Source organism: Heterodontus francisci, chromosome 4 (genome assembly GCF_036365525.1).
Source record: "Heterodontus francisci isolate sHetFra1 chromosome 4, sHetFra1.hap1, whole genome shotgun sequence".
NCBI lineage: Eukaryota > Metazoa > Chordata > Chondrichthyes > Heterodontiformes > Heterodontidae > Heterodontus > Heterodontus francisci.
The window spans coordinates 48,775,376-48,794,982 of NC_090374.1; the positions used below are offsets into that span (position 1 = coordinate 48,775,376).

Sequence of the window (19,607 nt, forward strand, 5' to 3'; positions counted from 1 at the left end):
TAGCAACCTTCAGGGATTTATGCACCTGGACACCAAGATCTCTCTGTTCATCTACACTACCAAGAATCTTCCCATTAGCCCAGTACTCTGCATTCCTGTTACTCCTTCCAAAGTGAACCACCTCGCACTTTTCCGCATTAAACTCCATTTGCCATCTCTCAGCCCAGCTCTGCAGCCTATCTATGTCCCTCTGTACCCTACAACATCCTTCGGCACTATCCACAACTCCACCGACCTTAGTGTCATCTGCAAATTTACTAACCCACCCTTCTACACCCTCTTCCAGGTCATTTATAAAAATGACAAACAGCAGTGGCCCCAAAACAGATCCTTGCGGTACACCACTAGTAACTAAACTCCAGGATGAACATTTGCCATCAACCACCACCCTCTGTCTTCTTTCAGCTAGCCAATTTCTGATCCAAAGCTCTAAATCACCTTCAACCCCATACTTCCATATTTTCTGCAATAGCCTACCATGGGGAACCTTATCAAACGCCTTACTGAAATCCATATACACCACATCCACTGCTTTACCCTCATCCACCTGTTTGGTCACCTTCTCGAAAAACTCAATAAGGTTTGTGAGGCACGACCTACCCGTCACAAAACCGTGCTGACTATCGCTAATGAACTTATTCTTTTCAAGATGATTATAAATCCTGTCTCTTATAACCTTTTCCGACATTTTACCCACAACCAAAGTAAGGCTCACAGGTCTATAATTACCAGGGCTGTCTCTACTCCCATTCTAGAATAAGGGGACAACATCTGCTATCCTCCAGTCTTCCGGCACTATTCCTGTCGACAATGACCCCTGACTCTGCATACTCTGGTCTTATTCATTAATGTATTATGAAGCACCTTACTGAAGGCTGTTTGGAAATCTAGATAAATTTCATCTACTACATTACCCTGGTCTACTCTCTCTGTTAACTCTTCAAAGAATTCAATGAGGTTGTACAAGCAAGACTTTCTAGTTTGAAATTCATGCTGACTACTCATTATTTTTGGCTTTTAATTTTTTTTTTCTATTTTCTTCTTTAGTAAGGATTACATTTTTTTTTCATCACCAATCGGGGCGGCACAGTGGCGCAGTGGTTAGCACTGCAGCCTCACAGCTTCAGGGACCCGGGTTCAATTCTGGGTACTGCCTGTGTGGAGTTTGCAAGTTCTACCTGTGTCTGCGTGGGTTTCCTCTGGGTGCTCCGGTTTCCTCCCACATGCCAAAGACTTGCAGGTCGATAGGTAAATTGGCCATCATAAATTGCTCCTAGTATAGGTAGGTGGTAGGGAAATATAGGGACAGATGGGGATGTGGTAGGAATATGGAATTAGTGTAGGATTAGTATAAATGGGTGGTTGATGGTCGGCACAGACTCGGTGGGCCGAAGGACCTGTTTCAGTGCTGTATCTCTAAACTAAACAATGTTAAGCTGACTGGTCAATAATTCTCTGGACAAGCTCTATCTCCCTTCTTAATTATAGATATTACATTAGCTATCCGTTGGCCCTCGAGCACTAAACATTTATGGAACGTATTATTAAATATGTGTAATAGTGCCTCTGCTATCTCGTTTCTAGATTCTTTTAAAATGCACGGATGAAATCCATCCAGACCAGGGATTTTTATCCTCTTTGAGTCTGTTAAGTTTGTTTAATATTTTTCCTCTTTTTATTTTAAATGGGTGAAATCATTTCTAATCTCATCTTCTGATGTCATGGTCACCTGACTGTCATCCTGGTCAATATGAACCAAAGTAATTATTCAATTTTTCAGCCATTTGCTATCGCTGCCTGTGATTTCTGCCTGTCCATCCCAACTTTCCATTTTTTACTTTTGTGTCTGTAGCAAATTTTGCTATCTCATATTCCTTGATAATTTAATTTCATAGTTCCTCTTTGCTTTTCTAATTGTTTCCGACGCCTCTGCTAACCTCTTCATATTTTCCCTTGTCTTGCTCTCCTCTGCTGTCCATGTACTTGGTGTAGGCCTTTTTTCTTAGCCTCAATTTTTCCCTTATGTCTTTATTCATCCATGGTGTCTCATTAATGTTTAGTTTATTCTCGTTTTCAGCAGAATATATTTTTCCTGGTCTTTGTTGAACACCATTTAAAAATTTTTTCCCATTGCAGTTCTACAATCATTTGTTTGCCACATTTTGTTGTCCATTTTGTTTTCCCTAGTTTTATTCTCAGCCCCTCAAAATCAGCTTTTCTCCAATCTATTATCCAGGTCTTCATCATACTTATATACTTCGGAATTATTATCTTAACAATAAGAAAGACTTGCCGTTATAAAGTGCCCTTCATGACCACTGGACATCTAAAAGTACTTTACAGTCAATGAAATACTTTTGAAGTAAAGTCACTGTTGTAAAGTAGGAAACACGGCAGCCAATTTGCGCACAGCCAGCTCCCACAAACAGCAATGTAATAATGACTAGATAATCCGTTTTTTGTGATGTTGATTGAGGGATAAAAATATTGGCCAGGACAGCTGGGATAACTTCCCTGCTCTTCTTTGAAATAATGCCATGGAATCTTTTACATCCACTTGAGCAGGCAGATGGAGTCTCCATTTAACATCTCATCCAAAAGACAGCATCTCAGACAGTGCAGACTCCCTCAGTACTGCACTACAGCCTTAGACTTTTGTACTCAAGTCCTGGAGTAGGACTTGTACCTGGAACATTATGACTTAAAGGTAAGAGTGCTACCAACTGAGCCACAGCTGATACTTAGTGCATAATATTATGGTCTCTATTTCCTAGATATTCCCCTACTGTTACTTCTTTTATCTTCTCCACTTTACTAGAACCAGTAGTGAATCCTCCCTGGCTGGGCTTCTTACATACTAGGTCAGAAAGGAGTCCTATACACATTGTAGGAACTCCACTCCCTTATCCCCTTTACTTACCCCATCCGGCCAATTAACTTTGGGTTAGTTGAAGTCTCCGATGATTATTATTCAATGGTTTTTACTCGTTTCCTTAATTATAGAGTCAGAGGGCTGAATTTTTAAGGCTCGCTCTCACTGCCTATCTCACTCTTTTCCCTCAGGTTCACTCTCACTGTCTGTCTCACTGTTTTCCCTCAGGCTCACTCTCACTGCCTGTCTCACTGTGTCCCCTCAGGCTTACTCACTGCCTGTCTCACTGTGTCCCCTCAGGCACAGCCTCGCCACTCTCGGTGCCCCTTGCACTGTTGCTCTGCAGGCTGGTACTCTCTGCTCTCGGTGCCTCTCACAGTGTTTCCCTTTAGGCTCCCTCTCTTCACTCTCACTCCAAAGCACTGGAACAGAGAGATAGAACCTATGTTTGATGTCTCATTTAAAGACAAAAGGGTGAAAAATCCATGGCTGTTCAGGCAGACACCTATGTAACTTTGGCAGAAGCTCAACAGAATAACTGGAAACTGAAACAAGATGCGGTTATGCCAAGTCCTGACCTCATGTCTAAATTTCCAGATAGTCTAGTGCAGGTTAAGCCTCTGCTTGCCCTTTCAAGGCCATTGGTGTAATAGAATGTAGGGATGGGTACTCCGAGCATCAGTGTTCCAATGTTCTGTGCCATGTTCAGGGATCCATCTTATAGCCTGGGCTAGTTCTCTTGTTGAGACCAACTGTACGAAGTAACTAACTGGCAGTTGAGAGTCCAACTGGGCATCCAAGCTAGGGTTGTGGTGTGGCAAGGACAGATTAAAAAAAAAGCAATAATTTTAAAGGTGACTCCCCCACTGTATAGCCGAGATTTTGTGAGGCCTCCTGAGGCTGGATCAGAGGCGGGTGGTGGGGTTGGGGTGCTGGGGTGCACGAAGTATTGCGATGGGTGTCGGTGGGGCAAAGGGCCCGTAACCTCCCTGTCACCCAGTGATCTTTCCGGGGACCGGGATAGGCCAACGACTGCCTTTATGCCCAGAGGCCAATTTTACCAGCAGCAGGGTGGGGCCTCCACTGTGTGGGGAGGACTCCTTGTAAAGAGAGGTGCCATCCCTGTGGGCTTGGTGGGGGCATCCCTCCTTCGTGGGCAATTTGTGGTCCACGGAGGACCCCACCAGGAGCCACTACCCCCCCACCCTGGGGCCGCCTCCCCCAGACTGAACGACCACCCCCCAACTCTCCCCCACACCCCCCACCCTACCCTCGCCAGGGCCTTCCTGACTGGCTCCGGCAACCCTGCCTAACCAACCTCTGTTTGCAAGGTTCCACTGCTGGGCCTGGGTCCGTGGCCTCTGCAGTACCGGCACTGGTCACTGCTCCCAGTGGTGCTGCCGATACCGCTCAGCTGTCAGCCCTCTGATTGGCTGGCAGCTCTTGGAGGCAGGATCCCCGTCCTGCCTGAAAAGGCAGAGGCGGGGTTCACCCCGCCTTTTCGGCCCGGCACCGGGACCCACACCTCAGCACAAAATCCAGCACTATCGGTGGCGCAAAAGCACCTAAAGTTTTCTTCCATTGGGGTAACCAGACATTCCCAACCTTACCCAGGACTCTACCTTGGGATGTTCTGGCCTTTTTATTGAAAGAGCCAGCACTGCTGAGCGGGTGGCGCAGTGGTTAGCTTCGCAGCCTCACAGCTCCAGCGACCCGGGTTCAATTCTGGGTACTGCCTGTGTGGAGATTGCAAGTTCTCCCTGTGTCTGCGTGGGTTTTCGCCGGGTACTCCGGTTTCCTCCCACATGCCAAAAGACTTGCAGGTTGATAGGTAAATTGGCCATTATAAATTGCCCCTAGTTTAGGTAGGTGGTAGGGGAATATAGGGACAGGTGGGGATGTGGTAGGAATATGGGATTAGTGTAGGATTAGTATAAATGGGAGGTTGATGGTCGGCACAGACTCGGTGGGCCAAAGGGCCTGTTTCAGTGCTGCATCTCTAAATAAAAATAAATAAAATAAATAGACACAAACTGAAACTGTACTTGTTGGGTTAGGAGGTGCATGCTTGTAATGTGTAACACTGTAAATAAATGCTTATATAAATGTGTAAAGATTGGCTTAAGTTCTATCCTTCACCAACTAGCTTTTTGGAATATAACAACGTTAAATACACCAATAAAGTCTCCTGTAATGAAGAAACAGCATAAAAACGCATGTAGCCATTCTGTGTGTTCACCAAGTTTTGTTGATACACCACTATCAATGTTCAAGTCAATCTCTAAAGTCCACTGCACTCAATGGCCTATGTCAACTAGAAACACTTAATATCCCTCAAACTGTGACCTTGAAATTTCATCAGGGCTCTCCTGGTCTCCCACTGTAAATCCTGTGGAAAACCAGCAGAACCCCAAGGGAAACACCATGGACAGAGCTGTAAACAGTGTTTCCATGATGGTTCTGTTGAGTCACTGTGGGAGACCAGGAAAGCCTTTCAGAATTTCAGGGTCGGTATCCTTAGCTGAGAAGCTATTGTAATTGTTTATTTTTTCCTGCGACAGAACTAATATTTGGATGAAAACTTAATCATCACAAGGTCAGTCAGTTTATACAATATAACTTAGCAGGAAGGGACAGCAGGAAAACTTAAATTTGAAAAAAAAAGTTCCAGCCATCACCTGCCTGTAACCTCCCAACTGAAGCTGATAGAATCATAGATTAGAATCAAAGAATAGTACAGCACAGAAGGAGGCCATTCGGCCCAGTGAGTGTGCGCCATCTCTTTTGAACAGCAATCCAGTTAGTCCCATTCCCCTGCTCTTTTCCCATATCCCTGTATTTTTTCTCCTTCAAGTATGTATTGAATTTACTTCTAAAGGCTACTATTGAATCGGTTTTCATCTCCTTTTCAGGCAGTGCATTCCAAACCCTAACCAGGCATTGCACTAAAGCTTTTTTTAAATTCATTTGTGGGATGTGAGCATCACTGGCTAGGCCAGCATTTATTGCCCATCCCTAATTGCATAGAAATCTAAAATAGGAGGAGTCGGCCATTCGGCCCTTCAGCCCTGCTCCGCCATTCAAAAAAGATCATGGCTGATCGTGTAATTCAGTACCCTGTTCCCGCTTTCTCCCCATATCCCTTGATCCCTTTGGCATTAAGAAATATATCTATCTCCTTCTTGAATATATTTAGTGACTTGGCCTCCACTGCCTTCTGCGTTAGAGAATTCCACAGGTTCGCCACCCTCTGAGTGAAGAAATTTCTCCTCATCTCGGTTCTAAATAGAATACCCCATATCCAGAGACTGTGACCCCTGGTTCTGGACTCCCCAGCCATCGGGAACTTCGTCCCTGCATCTAGCTGTCTAGTCCTGTTAGAATTTTATAGGGGTCTATGAGATCACCTCTCATTCTTCTAAACTCTAGTGAATATAGACTAGTCGACCTAATCTCTCTCATATGTCAATCCTGCCATCCCAGGAATCAGCCTAGTAAATCTTCCTGGAGCAGTGGTTAGCACCGCAGCCTCACAGCTCCAGCGACCCGGGTTCGGTTCTGGGTACTGCCTGTGTGGAGTTTGCAAGTTTTCCCTGTGACCGCGTGAGTTTCCGCTGGGGGGTGCTCCGGTTTCCTCCCACAGCCAAAGAACAAAGAAAATTACAGCACAGGAACAGGCCCTTCGGCCCTCCAAGCCTGCGCCGATCCAGATCCTCTATCTAAACATGTCACCTATTTTCTAAGGGTCTGTATCTCTTTGCTTCCTGCCCATTCATGTATCTGTCTAGATACATCTTAAAAGACGCTATCGTGCCCGCGTCTACCACCTCCGCTGGCAACGCGTTCCAGGCACCCACCACCCTCTGCGTAAAGAACTTTCCACGCATATCCCCCCTAAACTTTTCCCCTCTCACTTTGAACTCGTGACCCCTAGTATTTGAATCCCCCACTCTGGGAAAAAGCTTCTTGCTATCCACCCTGTCTATACCTCTCATGATTTTGTACACTATATAAAGATTTTTAAAAAACAAAGTAAAACTAAAAAAAAGGGGCGGCCAGTCACTGACCCCACCCCTTTTTTTAAGTTTTACGTTTTTTTTAGTTTTACTTTTTTTTATTTCATTTTATTTTAGTTTGTTTCATCATTACATTTTTTTTTACCATGTGCCATCCCACTTGTTTTTTCTTGTTTGGCTTTTGGCTAGGGCTTTCATTATTCTGTCATTTAACACCCTCTCTGCATTAACGCTTTGTATTTCACCACACCGTTAACACACTCTTTGTCTTTGCCTTTGCCCCATGACATCCTTGTCAGTGATTCTCTGTGACCCTCTGTCCTATCAACACCCTCCCATTTGTTCTCTTTTGCCCCACTCCCACTTTATTTGCTTAAAACCTATTACATTTCTAACCTTTGCCAGTTCTGATGAAAGGTCACTGACCTGAAACGTTAACTCTGCTTCTCTCTCCACAGATGCTGCCAAACCTGCTGAGTATTTCCAGCACTTTTTGGTCTTATCCCCAGAGCATTAGCCTGGGCTCTGAATTACTAATCCAGTGACATGACCACTATGCTACCGCCTTCTCTGAATGTGTTACCATGTGTTGCATCTGCTTCCTTTACCAATCACCTGAAATAATCTGTCCCCTCTGGTTATTGGCTATTCAGCCACTTGAAGCAGTTTCTCTTTATTTACTCTATCTAAATCCTTCATGATTTTAAACACCACGATCAAATCTCCTCCTGGCCTTCTATGCTCTGAAGAGAACAGCCCCAGCTTTGCCAGTCTATCGACATAACTTTAATCCCTGTTCCCTGGAACCATTCTAGTAAACCGCTTCTGTACCCTCTCCAAAGCATTCACCTCCTGCCTATAGTGTGATGTTCAGTACTGGACACAATATTCCAGCTGGGACCAAACAAGTGTTTTATATAGCTTAACTATTTCTAATTAGGAAATGTTTAATAATAAACTTGGAACAATTAAAAGGTTGCATAAACTTAAAGGAGGCCTTGACATATTCACATCTAATCCATTACACCCAAAATATCAGTGGAGATGTGGTTCTGCAGTAACAGTGGGATTGCAACCACTGCTGACCCAACTTTCCAGTGTGAGGGGGAGTAGGAGTTGGTCTTCAACAATGAGGAGGTACATCTGTGTCCCCCTTCACCAATGACCCCAGAAATGTGAGCATAAGGCCTGAGAGGAAAGACCCTGGAAATGAAAGGACTTGGGTTTATATAGCACCTTTGAGGACCTCAGGATATCGCAATGCCCTTTAAAGGCAATAAAATACTTTTGAAATGTAACCATTGTTGTAATGTAGGGAAATTTGAACCCATAGTATAAGTTATAAAATTCTGGAAATACTTAGCAGGTCTGGCAGCATCTGGGGAGAGGGAAACAGAGTTAACTTTTCAGGTTGATGATCGTTCACTAGAGTGTTCATCAGTTCAATGACAGGTCATGGACCTGAAATGTTGGCTGGGATTTTATGGACCCCTTGATGCGGTGTTAGAGATGGGGGGGCATGGAGAACCGTGACAGATGGCGGGGGGGGGAACGGGCGGGGGGTGGTATGGCGGAGAGCCCATTGCCCAATGATCTTCCCGGGGATGAGATAGGCCAATTGAGACCTTTAAGTGGCCTATTAAGGGCCTCTTCCCACCGCCACTGGGATCTTACCAGCAGAGGGAGTGGGTGGTACCACCGCCATGCAGGGAAGATGCCTTGTAAAATGAGGCGCCCTCCCTGTGGGCTTGCGGGGGGGGGGGGGGGGGGGGGGGGGCGGGGAGTTGGGTGGAAAAGGAGGGTCGCTCCTTAATGGGCAATTCGTGGCCCATGGAGAACCCCCACCAGGAACAACTTAACCCCCTCGGATCCCCTCCCCTTGGACTGAATGACCAGCACTCCCCGGCCCCCTTCACCAAGGCTGGCCCCAGCAACCCCACCTCCCCTACCTCTGGGGTTCCACTACTGGGCCTGGGTCCGAGGCCTCTGCAGTACAGTCAGTGGCCACCGCTCCTCTGACTGGCCAGCAGCTCTTGGAGGCGGGATCCCTGACCCTTTTAAGACTTAAAGGGACGAGGATCCCGCCTCCTAAAACCTTGTCTCAAAGACCGGAGGATGCCTCTGGGCAGGGCATGTAAAGGCAGAAGCGGGGTTCTCCCCACCTTTTCGGCCTGAGGTCCAGAACCCTGCCTCCAGCACAAAATCCAGCCCGTTAACTCTGTTTCTCTCTTCACTGATGCAGCCTGATCTGCTGAGTATTTCCAGCATTTTCTGCATTTATTTCAGATTTCCAGCATCTGCAGTATTTTGCTTTTGTAATAGTGGTCCGATGTACAAGGATCTGGTCATTCTGGCGTACTCCCGCTGGAGCTGCTGAACAAATTAGAGGCGATGTTGTTTCATGCCAAGGCCACAACCTCATCATCCTCTTCTTAGCTGCCCACTCACCATCTCCGTGATGTCCTCCAATAAATAGAATAAACTTCAAATGAATTCTATAAGTGTTGGGCAGTCTGCTCCACCTGATTATCACTTGAAGAAGAAGGGAATTTACTACATGACCTCTGAGTTGTTGAACCACTGTCATAACCACTAAGCTACCATACTCCACTGCTTGGAGCAGTACCTGTTGTTACTCATGCATTCCATAACTGCTGTGTTCCTAGGCAACCCTCTACTTGTTTTCCTGCTGAACTGCAGTAGACGTTCCACTGGCTGGTACATCCATGTTCTCAGTTAGAAACTACTCTGCACTTCATTCATTGCTGGGGCGATGCTTCCAAATCTACCCCTTCATTAAACTAAAAGGAATAGTATATCTGGGGTCATAGAGTCAAAGGGCTGGATTTTGTGGAGGAGCTGGGAGTCCTGCCGCTGGGCCAAAAATTCAGGGGTAAACCCACTTCTGCAATTTCTCATGCTTCCGGAGCCATCCTCCAGTCTTGGGCTGTCAAAGTTGAAGGAGACGGGATCCCCATCTCTTTAAACACTTTATAGGAACAGAGATCCCGCCACCCAAGAGCTGCCAGCCAATCACAGAGTCGGCAGCTCAACAGTGTCGGCAGCTCAACAGTATCGGCAGCACCACTGGGAGTGGTGGCTACTGCTGGTACTGCAGAGGCCTTGGACCCAGTCCCAGCATTGGAACCCTGGACCTGAGGTAAGTGAGTCAGGGTCTCCGGAGCCGGTCTGGAAGGTTCTGGTGAGAGGGGGTGGGGGGGGGGTGGATGGTCAGTTCAGAGGGAGGGGTTCCCAGGGAGTTGTCCTCCGTGGGCCATGAATTGTCCATGAAGGAGAGACACCCCCCCCCCCCCCCCGCAAGCCCGCAGGAGGGCCTTGTTTTTCAAGGCATCCTCCCCACGCGGCCGAGGTCCCCTCCCCCCGCCATTGGTAAGATCCCAGTGGCGGCGGGAAAAGGCCTTTAATTGGCCGTCAATAGGCCACTTAAGAGCCTCAACTGGCCTCTCGGCGGGAAGGCCGATATCGGCCTATCATGCCCCTGGGAAGATCGGGTCCGGCAATCCTGGCGTCAGGTTCCGTGGCGGCTGCTGCCACTCTGATTCTCTGGTTCCCCCTGCCACAGAACCCAACGTCAAGACGAGCACAAGATCCCGTCCATAGAGTCAGTATGGCATAGAAGGAGGCCATTTGACGCATTGAGTCCATTCTGGCTCTCTGTGGAGCAATCCAGTCAATCCCATTCCCCCTTTCCATCACCGTAGCCCTCCAAGTTTATTTCCTTCAAGTGCCCATCCAATTTCCTTTTGAAATTATTCATCATCTCCGCTTCTACCCCCCTCATAGGCAGCGAGTTCTAGGTTATTACCACATATTGTGTAAAAATGTTCTTCCTCACATTCCCGCCTGCATCTCTTTCCATAACCCTTAAACCATATCCCCTAATCTTTGTCCTATCAGCTAACGGGAATATCTTTTCTTCGTCTACCTTATCTAAACCTGTCATAATCTTGTACACCTCTATCAAATCTCCCCTCAATCTCCTTTGCTCCAAGGAGAACAACCCCAGCTTCTCCAACCTAACCTTGTAGCTAAAATTCCTCATTCCCTGAACCATCTTGGTAAATCTGCTCTGTACCCGCTAAAGGACCCTCACATGCTTCCTAAAGTGTGGTGACCAGAACTAAGCGCAATACTCTAGTGGGGGTTAATAAGAACTTTAGAAAAGTTCAGCATAAATTCCCTGCTTTTTTGCTCAATACCTCTATTTCTGAAGCCTAATATCCCATGTGCTTTGCTAATTCTCTCTCAATATGTCCTGCCACCTTCAAAGATCTATGCACATGAATCCCCAGGTCCCTCTGTCCCTGCACACACTTTAGCACCGTGTCATTCAGTCTACATTACCTCTCCCTAATCCTTCTGACAAAATGCATCACTTCACAATTCTCTATATTAAATTCCATCCATCACTCGGCTGCCTATTCTACTAGCCTATCAATACCCTGTTGCAGTCGATTGGTATCATTTTCACTGTTTATCACACTTTCAAGTTTGGTCTCATCAGTAAATTTTGAAATTTTACTCTGTATCCCAATATCCAAGTTATTTATATATGTCAAAAAAGCAGTGGTCTTAACACTGAACCTTGGGGAACATTACTGTCTATCATCCTCCAGTCTGAAAAACAACCATTTACCACAACTCATTGTTTTCTGTCCTTAAGCCAAATTTTTATCCAAGCTGACACTGACCCTCCTATTCCATGAGCTTCAATTTTGTTAACCAGTCCCTTATGTGGTACTGTGTCAAACACTTCCTTAAAATCCATACAGACAACATCCATTGCATCCCCTTCATCAACCTTCGCTGTTACTTAATCAAAATATTCAATTAGATTAGTCAAGCATGATCTGCCTTTTACAAATCCATGCTGGTTCTCCTTAATTAACTCAAACCTCTCCAAGTGCCTGGTGAATTCGTCCTTGTTATTGTTTCTAAAACCTTACCTACCACTGACGTTAAAGTGACAAGCTTGTAGTTGCATGGACTGTCCTTGCACCGTTTCTTGAAGAAGGGTGTCACATTTGCCACTCTCCAATCGTCTGAAATCTCCCCATATCTAAGGAAGATTGGAAAATTATGGCAAGCCCTTCCACTATATCCACTCCCACTTCCTTTAGCATCCTGGGATGCAAGCCATCCGGACCAGCGACTTATCCACTCTAAGCATAGCCAGCCTTTCCAATACATCCTGCCTATCAATTTTCACCACATTCATTACCTCCACCATCTCCATCTCTGTTTCTACTGATATTTTGTCAGCCTCCTCTTCCTTAATAAACAAATACTAGCCCTGCCCCTCTAAGCATATATCACATTTTTTGTCCCCAATAGGACCCACCCCACCTCTTACTACCTGTTTACTATTTACATGCTGGTGTAAGTTTTTTGGGTTCCCTTTTATGTTAACTGCCATTCTATTCCTGTATTCTCTCTTTACCAGTCTTATTTTCCTCTTCACATCCCCTCTCAACTTGTTGTATTTAGCCTGGTTTTCACTTGAAGAATTCACATGACATGCATCATACACCCTCTTTTTTGTTTCATCATATTGTCTATCTCCCACGTTATCCAAGGAGGGCTGACTTTGGTTCCCTTATCTTTTGTCCTTGTTGGAATGTACCTAGCCTGTATCTGAAACATCTCCTCCTTAAAGATCACCCATTGTTCCAATGCCCTTTTTCCTGTCAATCTTTGGTTCCATTTTACCCTGGTTAGATCCCCTCTAATCCCATTGGAGTTAGCCCTCTTCCAATTTGAAGCTCTGCTTTAAATTGTTCCTTGCGCTTCTCCATTACTGATCTAAATTTTATGATACAATGATCACTCTTACCCAAGTGCCCCTCCACAGACACTTGGTCCACTTCATTCGCCAGCACCAGATCCAACTTCCTAGTTGGACCGAGAACATACCGGTCAAGGAAGTTCTCCTGAACACATTTTAGAAATTCCTCCCCCTCCTTTCCCTTTACTCTAAAATTATCCCAACCGATATTTAGGTAAAGTCCCCCAATATCACCACTCTATAGTTCTTGCACATCTCTGCGATTTCCCTGCAGATTTGTTCCTCTATCTCTCTATCACTATTTGGAGGCCTATGGAATACCCCCAGGAGTGTGATCATCTCCTTTTTGCTTCTCAACTCTAACCAAATGGTTTCTATCTTTTCTTCCTCAAGGACATCCTTTCTTTTCAACATGATAATGTCTTCCCTAATCAGTCCTGTCACCCCACTCCCTTTTTTCCTTCCCTATTTTTTCTGAACACCTTGGGCTCGATTTTAGTAGCGCAGTGCAACCCGCAGCAGCGCGCTTTGAAGTCAGTGGTCTGCCCGCGTGCAGCGGCTGCCGCTGAGCCCCCGTGATATTTCGCGTGCGGGCTCATTTAAATGGAAGGCTCAGAGCGACCGCACCCAATGACATAGAGGGGGTGGCCATCCATACCCGGCAATGACGCCCAGTGCCACTGTGCAGGCGCCAGCACCATTTTTAAAGGGCTTCAAGTCCTTCACTAGCATTTGCATTTTTAAAAGGAACAAAAGTTCCAAATCAAAGTTGCACATGTAGTAATGTTTTCACTCTTCTCACCCACACCCCCATGGAAGAATCGATTTATTAAATGTCCATTCCCTCTGCAAAAATCTTTTATGCAGATTCCGACCTTTCCCCCCAACCATCAAAAGACTGTTCCCCACTCCTTCCCCCCTCCCACCCTGCGAATTACGCTCCTCCCCCCTCCCCACCAGTGTCTCGCCTTGGTTCCTCAAAAGGGGAACCAAAGGCACGTGACTTCCGGCCACCGGCCAGAATATCGGTGTGGGGCAACCGCCCGGTCTAGGTAGGTTTATTTACATTTATTTGAATACATTTTGCAACACAAATGAAGGCCCCGCTGCTTGGCAGCACAGGGGCTGACCGAGGCCTCGCCGCCGCCGGTAAAAGGCGGTGGGGCCTTCTCAGCTTCGGGGGTCAAGGCGGGCCTCTCCCGGCAGAACATTCCAGGCCCCCCGCCACAACCTCGGAGGGCTGGTAAAATCCAGCCCCATGTATCCTTGAGTATTAAGCGCCCAATCCCCACCATTTTTAAGCCACATGTCCATTATTGCCACTACATCATATTTCCACATGGCTATTTGTGCTTGTAGTGCACCAACCTTATTCATCATACTTTATGCTTTTACATACAGGCATTGTATACAGTCTTTGTTTTCCTAGTAGTCCGTCTTAGTGTGCTCCTATTTAATATGGTACTACTTCCTTCTCTAGTACTGTCCAACACCTTCGCTCCTTTATGCACCTTATTCCCCTATTCTATTTCTAAATGCTGATGCCCATCCCCCTGTCAATTTAGTTAAAGCCTTTCCAATCACACTAATAAACCTCCCCATGAGGACATTGGTCCCAGTTCTGTTGGGGTACAACCCATCCCTTGTGAATAGATGCCTCTTGCCCCAGAACTGTTTCCAATTCCCAAGAATCTGAAGCCCTCCCTCCTGCACCATGCCTCAAGCCACACAGTGATCCTTCCTATCCTCCTATTTCTACTCTCGCTAGTGCATGGCATGGGGAATAGTCCAGAGATTACTACCTTTGAGGTCCTACTTTTTAAGTTCCTTCCTAGGTCATGAATATCTGACCGTAGTACCTCAATACCTGCCACTGTCATTGGTACCAACATGTACCACTCTTCTGCCTCACTCTCTTCCCCTGCAGAATATTCTGCAGTGATGTCCTTTACCCTGAACCAGGGAGGCATCATACCAAGTGGGACTCACAATGACGGTTACAGAAATGCTTGTTTGTCCCCGACTATGGAATCTCCTAAAATGACTACTTTTCTTTGCTGTTCCCTCCTGCACAATCCCTTGCCCATTGGCACCATAGTCTAGACTGCACTCTTCAAGGTGTTGTCACTCTCAGCAGTCTCCAATGCTGAGTACCGGCTTGAGAGTGGCATACAGCCTGAAGACACTTTCTCACCTCCTGCCTCTTCCTACTCTTCTGGATGGCCACCCATCTACTATTCTGAACTCTTACTGTCTGTGGGGTGACCACCTCCTGGAACATACAATCCAGGAAACTTTCATCCTTCCTGATGCTCCGCAATGACTCCAACTGCTCCTCAAGCTCGGAAATCCTGAGCTTGAGCTCAAGCAGCTGGTGACACTTCCTACGCCCATGGTCCTCTAAGACACACGAAGTGTGCTGAAGTTCCCATATTGTGCAGGAATTGTAAGCAACAGGTCTCAGCTGCCCATGGATGTTCGGCCAAAGTTACAGTGGATGAGCAGGAGAACCCTGTGGAAATCCTATGCACGTCAAAGGACCCTGATTTACATAGACATATGAGTTAAGTGCCTCAGCCACCAAAGAAACAGTATTGAACTTGCTGCGGGATGGGAATGGAGCAGGAAGTTGATCTGTTCCATTTTAATTCCCAGTTTGTTTGGTTTCGGAGTTTAAATTTCTCCTGAAGTCTCACCCAAGTAAAATACTCACTTTTCAATTTAACTGTGCAGTTACATAATGTTGCAGCATTAATATACTTAACAGGCAAAAATCAGCCTATTTTCTAACATTTTAGGAAAGCAATATTAGCTAACAGATTGAATGTGTCCCTATCAAATATACTGCCAGATATGAAGAAGTCAGTTGTTACTGTAAATCATTAACCTATGCTCAAAAATGTAAATTGAAACAGATTTTTCTGATGACGGGGGATTCACCAATCTTACTGATAATACATCAGTATTAAAGAACACATCACCACAAATTGCCTTGTGTGTGCCTGTGACAGGAATATACAAAGCTCAATGGAATATACGCAGCCTGTTACCTTCACACTAGTGTGGCTGGTTTGGGTCTCAGCTTCAGTGCAGTTGCTGTTTTCTTTCTTCTCTCGACGTGAAGAGGTACGTGTTGCCCGACTCTGGTATGCCAGCACCGAGGGCAGCGATTCAGCAGCGTCTGTCTTGATGAAGAAACCATGGACTGTTGCTGTGCCTTGGGAGATGGTGGTGGTCTGATGTGGGGAGTTTGATTCATCTGAATCTCTGCAGTAAATCACTCCGCTTTGAGAAACATGAATACTAGGAGCACAGCCCATCACTCTCCACTTAGCTCCAGCTGTTGGCTGGACTCTTTTTCGCTCCCTCTCTCTCTTTGCCACACTTTCTCCCAGTCAATCTTCCACTCTCTCCTCCTCTCTCTATAGTACCAAATTTTTTCTATTGTTGTTCTTTTTTCTATCCAATATTTTCCCTTTAATTTTTATGTCTCTTTTCTGTCTTCCCTCTAAAATCAATTACCCTTTCTCACCACCTCACGCTTTCCTGCCTCGCTGTCACTTTTTCCTCTTTTCTCCTCTTGTGCCCTCAATTAACAAATAACCTCTGTCTACATCATTAATATTCTGTGTAAGCTCAAAGGCTTTCTCATGCTTCTTTTATCGATCACTGACTGGGTTTCAGTGCAGCAATACGATCCAGAAAAATAAATTTATCACTGCTCAGAATCAGTGAACCTCTGAATCAGACTCACTCAGATCTTCTGCTTTTCTCCTCAGCAGAGATGATAGTGGTAATAATCCACAAGAGGGAGAAAATGTCTCTCGAAAATGTCTATGATTCATGTGAATAATCATCTGCTCTCCTTACTTCACCACGATGCTCCCGTCAGAAGCTGTGATTGTAATTCACTATTTGTGACGTCAAAATAGTCCTTGACCTTTGACCTGGTCTCAGAGGCCATCCTAACTTCCCGTTAGCAACATCTAGATGCTTTACCTCGGTTACCTGACAATATTGCAGCAGTCCTGGTACAGACAGATTCGTCTTTCAATTTCTCCGGGGTATATTATCACTGTCGTGATCCCTGCTGTTCTTCAGACTCCAAGTAACAGGCTAATTGTGCTTTCATATAAAACCAACTGACAGAATAATGACAGCTGGGTAGATTGTAAAGATTAGGCAGAATACTAATTCTTTTATTTCCGTTCAAGGCATGTATTTGACTAAAATAACGCCCCGTGGCAAATATATAATTGTGTTAAAAGATCAACTATGCTATGTATCCAAATATGCATAAAACCGAGAAAAGCCTACTTGGGTAAGCTGTCATAATTATAACAACATGCTGAATGAAAAATACACTAAACTGAAATTCTGCTTCAGAAATAGATCAGTTTAAAAATGAATGATCTAAAAGTCTTCCGAGAACCTTAATGCACAAACACTGTTCATTTTGTTATCCAGGCAAGGAGCTGCCACAAAGCACCGGAAGAGGGAGGGCACTTCCAGTCCTGGGATGAAATATTTAAAGGAAAACTGTCTCATATTGCTTTCATTACATAATGGTGCTAGAAATATACCTTTAGCCCAGCATCAAGTACTGCTTCATGTAAAAGACACTGTGTTCTCACGTGACTATGATTATACAAGATATTCTCAAATTCTCAAGCATAACACGATGATTTCCCTACGGTTTTAAAAGTTACAAATCAGGAAATAAAACAAATTAAGTGAATTAAGGGTACGCCTGCATATAATTTTTACAATACATTTTCACCTACCTATTCCTCAAACCTTCCCTCAATAGTTTTGTTTTGGTCAGCCAGACATCTGACAGGAGGCCCATGTGCCATCAGGAAAATCTCGTGGCGTGCAAAATTGAAGGCAGGTGGCTCATTACCATCCTTAGTTGCATTCCTGCCGCTGACAGGCAGATTGCCATCAAACCCGCTAGTCTGCCTCCGAGCTTAACGCATTAGGGAACAGACCCAACGTGCACCTTTCCAAATTTTCTCGCGTCACCACCTCCAAAGCCGCTGCTAGGGCCTGGGAAAATTCAACCCAACTCCGCAGGTTGATGATCTTTCATCCGAACCAATGAAAGGTCATCCAACTGAAATGTTAACTCTATGTCTGTCTCCACAGATGCTGCCAGACTTGCTGAGTGTATCCAGCATTTTCAGCTTTTATTTCATTTAAATAAGTTAAGCCCAACTCTTGGCCAAGTCCAGTTCCAGGCGCCAACCTCGCTGAAAACTACTGAAAATTAGCACTGGAGACTGAGTGATGCCATCAACGCCTGACATTTGAATCTCAATGAGGCCCAGGCCTGCCTGGGGCAAGGGCCTCAGCAGTCTGGCCAAACTGTTTAAATGATGCATGGCACCAAGGCCTTGAGGATCAAGTGCCATGGGCACAATACTGTTACAAAAGGTTTTATTTTGTACTAAAATCTTAGACTCACATGTGTTTTAAAAGCTAAGAAAAGGATTTTTGCTCAGTGGAAGACACCTGTAAATAGTTGGAATTCCTGCAACGTTTTGAAAGGAAGTTCATAACAAAGGTTGAACTTTATGGGTGCTTTGAAAGGAAGTTGAACTTGTACAAGGACAGGAAAGCCAGCAATTTCAAGGAAACCACAGGGGTTTGACCTTTCTTCAGAGCAGCTTTTGAGTGACAGTGGGAGACACTGTCTCTGGACATGTGACCATGTTCAGGAAGGTTCTTTTTTCATTTTTGGCCCTTTAAAAAGCCAGTGAATTGGACAAAGAGTAGGCATTTCCAGAAGGCATTTGACAAGGTGCCACATAAAAGGTTATTGCACAAAGTAGGAGCTCATGGTGTAGTGGCTAACACATTAGCATAGATAAAAGATTGGCTGGCTGGCAGAAAACAGAGAGTATGCATAAATGGAGCCTTTTTTGATCGGCAGGATGTGACGAGTGGAGTCCTGCAGGGGTCTGTGCTGGGGCCTCAACTTTTTACAATTTATATCAATGACTTAGATGAGGGGAGCAATGGCATGGTAGCAAAATTTGCAGATGACACAAAGATAGGTAGGAAAGTATGTTATGAAGAGGACATAAGGAGATTGCAGGCCAATATAGATAGGTTGAGTGAGTGGACAAAAATCTGGAAGATGGAGTATAATGTGGGAAAATGTGAAGTTGTTCACTTTGGCAGGAAGAATAAAAAAGTAGAGTATTTCTTAAATGGGAACAACTGCAGAATTCCAAGGTGCAGAGGGATCTAAGTGTTCTAGTGCATGAGTCACAAATTGTTAGTATACCTGGTACAGCAAGTAATAAAGAAGGCTGATGGAATGTTATCCTTTATTACGAGAGGAACTGAAAATAAACGTAAGGATGTTATGCTTCAGTTATACAGGGCATTGGTGAGACCACATCTCGAATGCTGTGTGCAGTTTTGGTCTCCTTATTTAAGGAAGGATGTGAATGCATTGGAGGTGGTTCGGAGGAGGTTTACTAGATTGATACCTGTAATGAGCGGGTTCTCTTATGAGTAAACGTTGGACAGACCGAGCTTGTTTTCACTGGAGTTTAGAAGAGTGAGGGGAGACTTGATTGAAGTATATAAGATCCTGAACATTCTTGACAAGGTGAATGCGGAGGGGATGATTTTTGTTGTGGGTGAATCCAGAACTACGGGCCACTGTTTGAAAATTAGGGGTCGCCCTTGTAGGACAGAAACAAGGAGAATTGTTTTCTCTCAAGAGAGTTGTGCGACTTTGGAATTCTCCACTTCAGAAGGTAGTGAAGGCGGGGTCATTGAATATTTTTAAGGCGGAAGTAGATAGATTCTTGTTATGCAAGGAAATCAAAGATTATCAGGGGTAGATGGGAGTGTGGAAGTTGAGACAGAAACAGATCAGCCATGATCTTATTAAATG

At 45.2% G+C, this 19,607-nt stretch overlaps 1 protein-coding gene across 1 annotated transcript in view; it reads right to left on the minus strand.

Moving 5' to 3' along the window:
- The window catches only part of pde8b (phosphodiesterase 8B), a 288,620-nt gene extending 272,606 nt beyond the window's left edge, over positions 1-16,014 (minus strand). Inside the window, exon 1 of the mRNA XM_068028806.1 lies at positions 15,745-16,014. Coding sequence (XP_067884907.1) covers positions 15,745-16,014 — 270 coding nt within the window. The remainder of the gene's footprint in view (positions 1-15,744) is intronic.
- Positions 16,015-19,607: the final 3,593 nt, after the last annotated feature.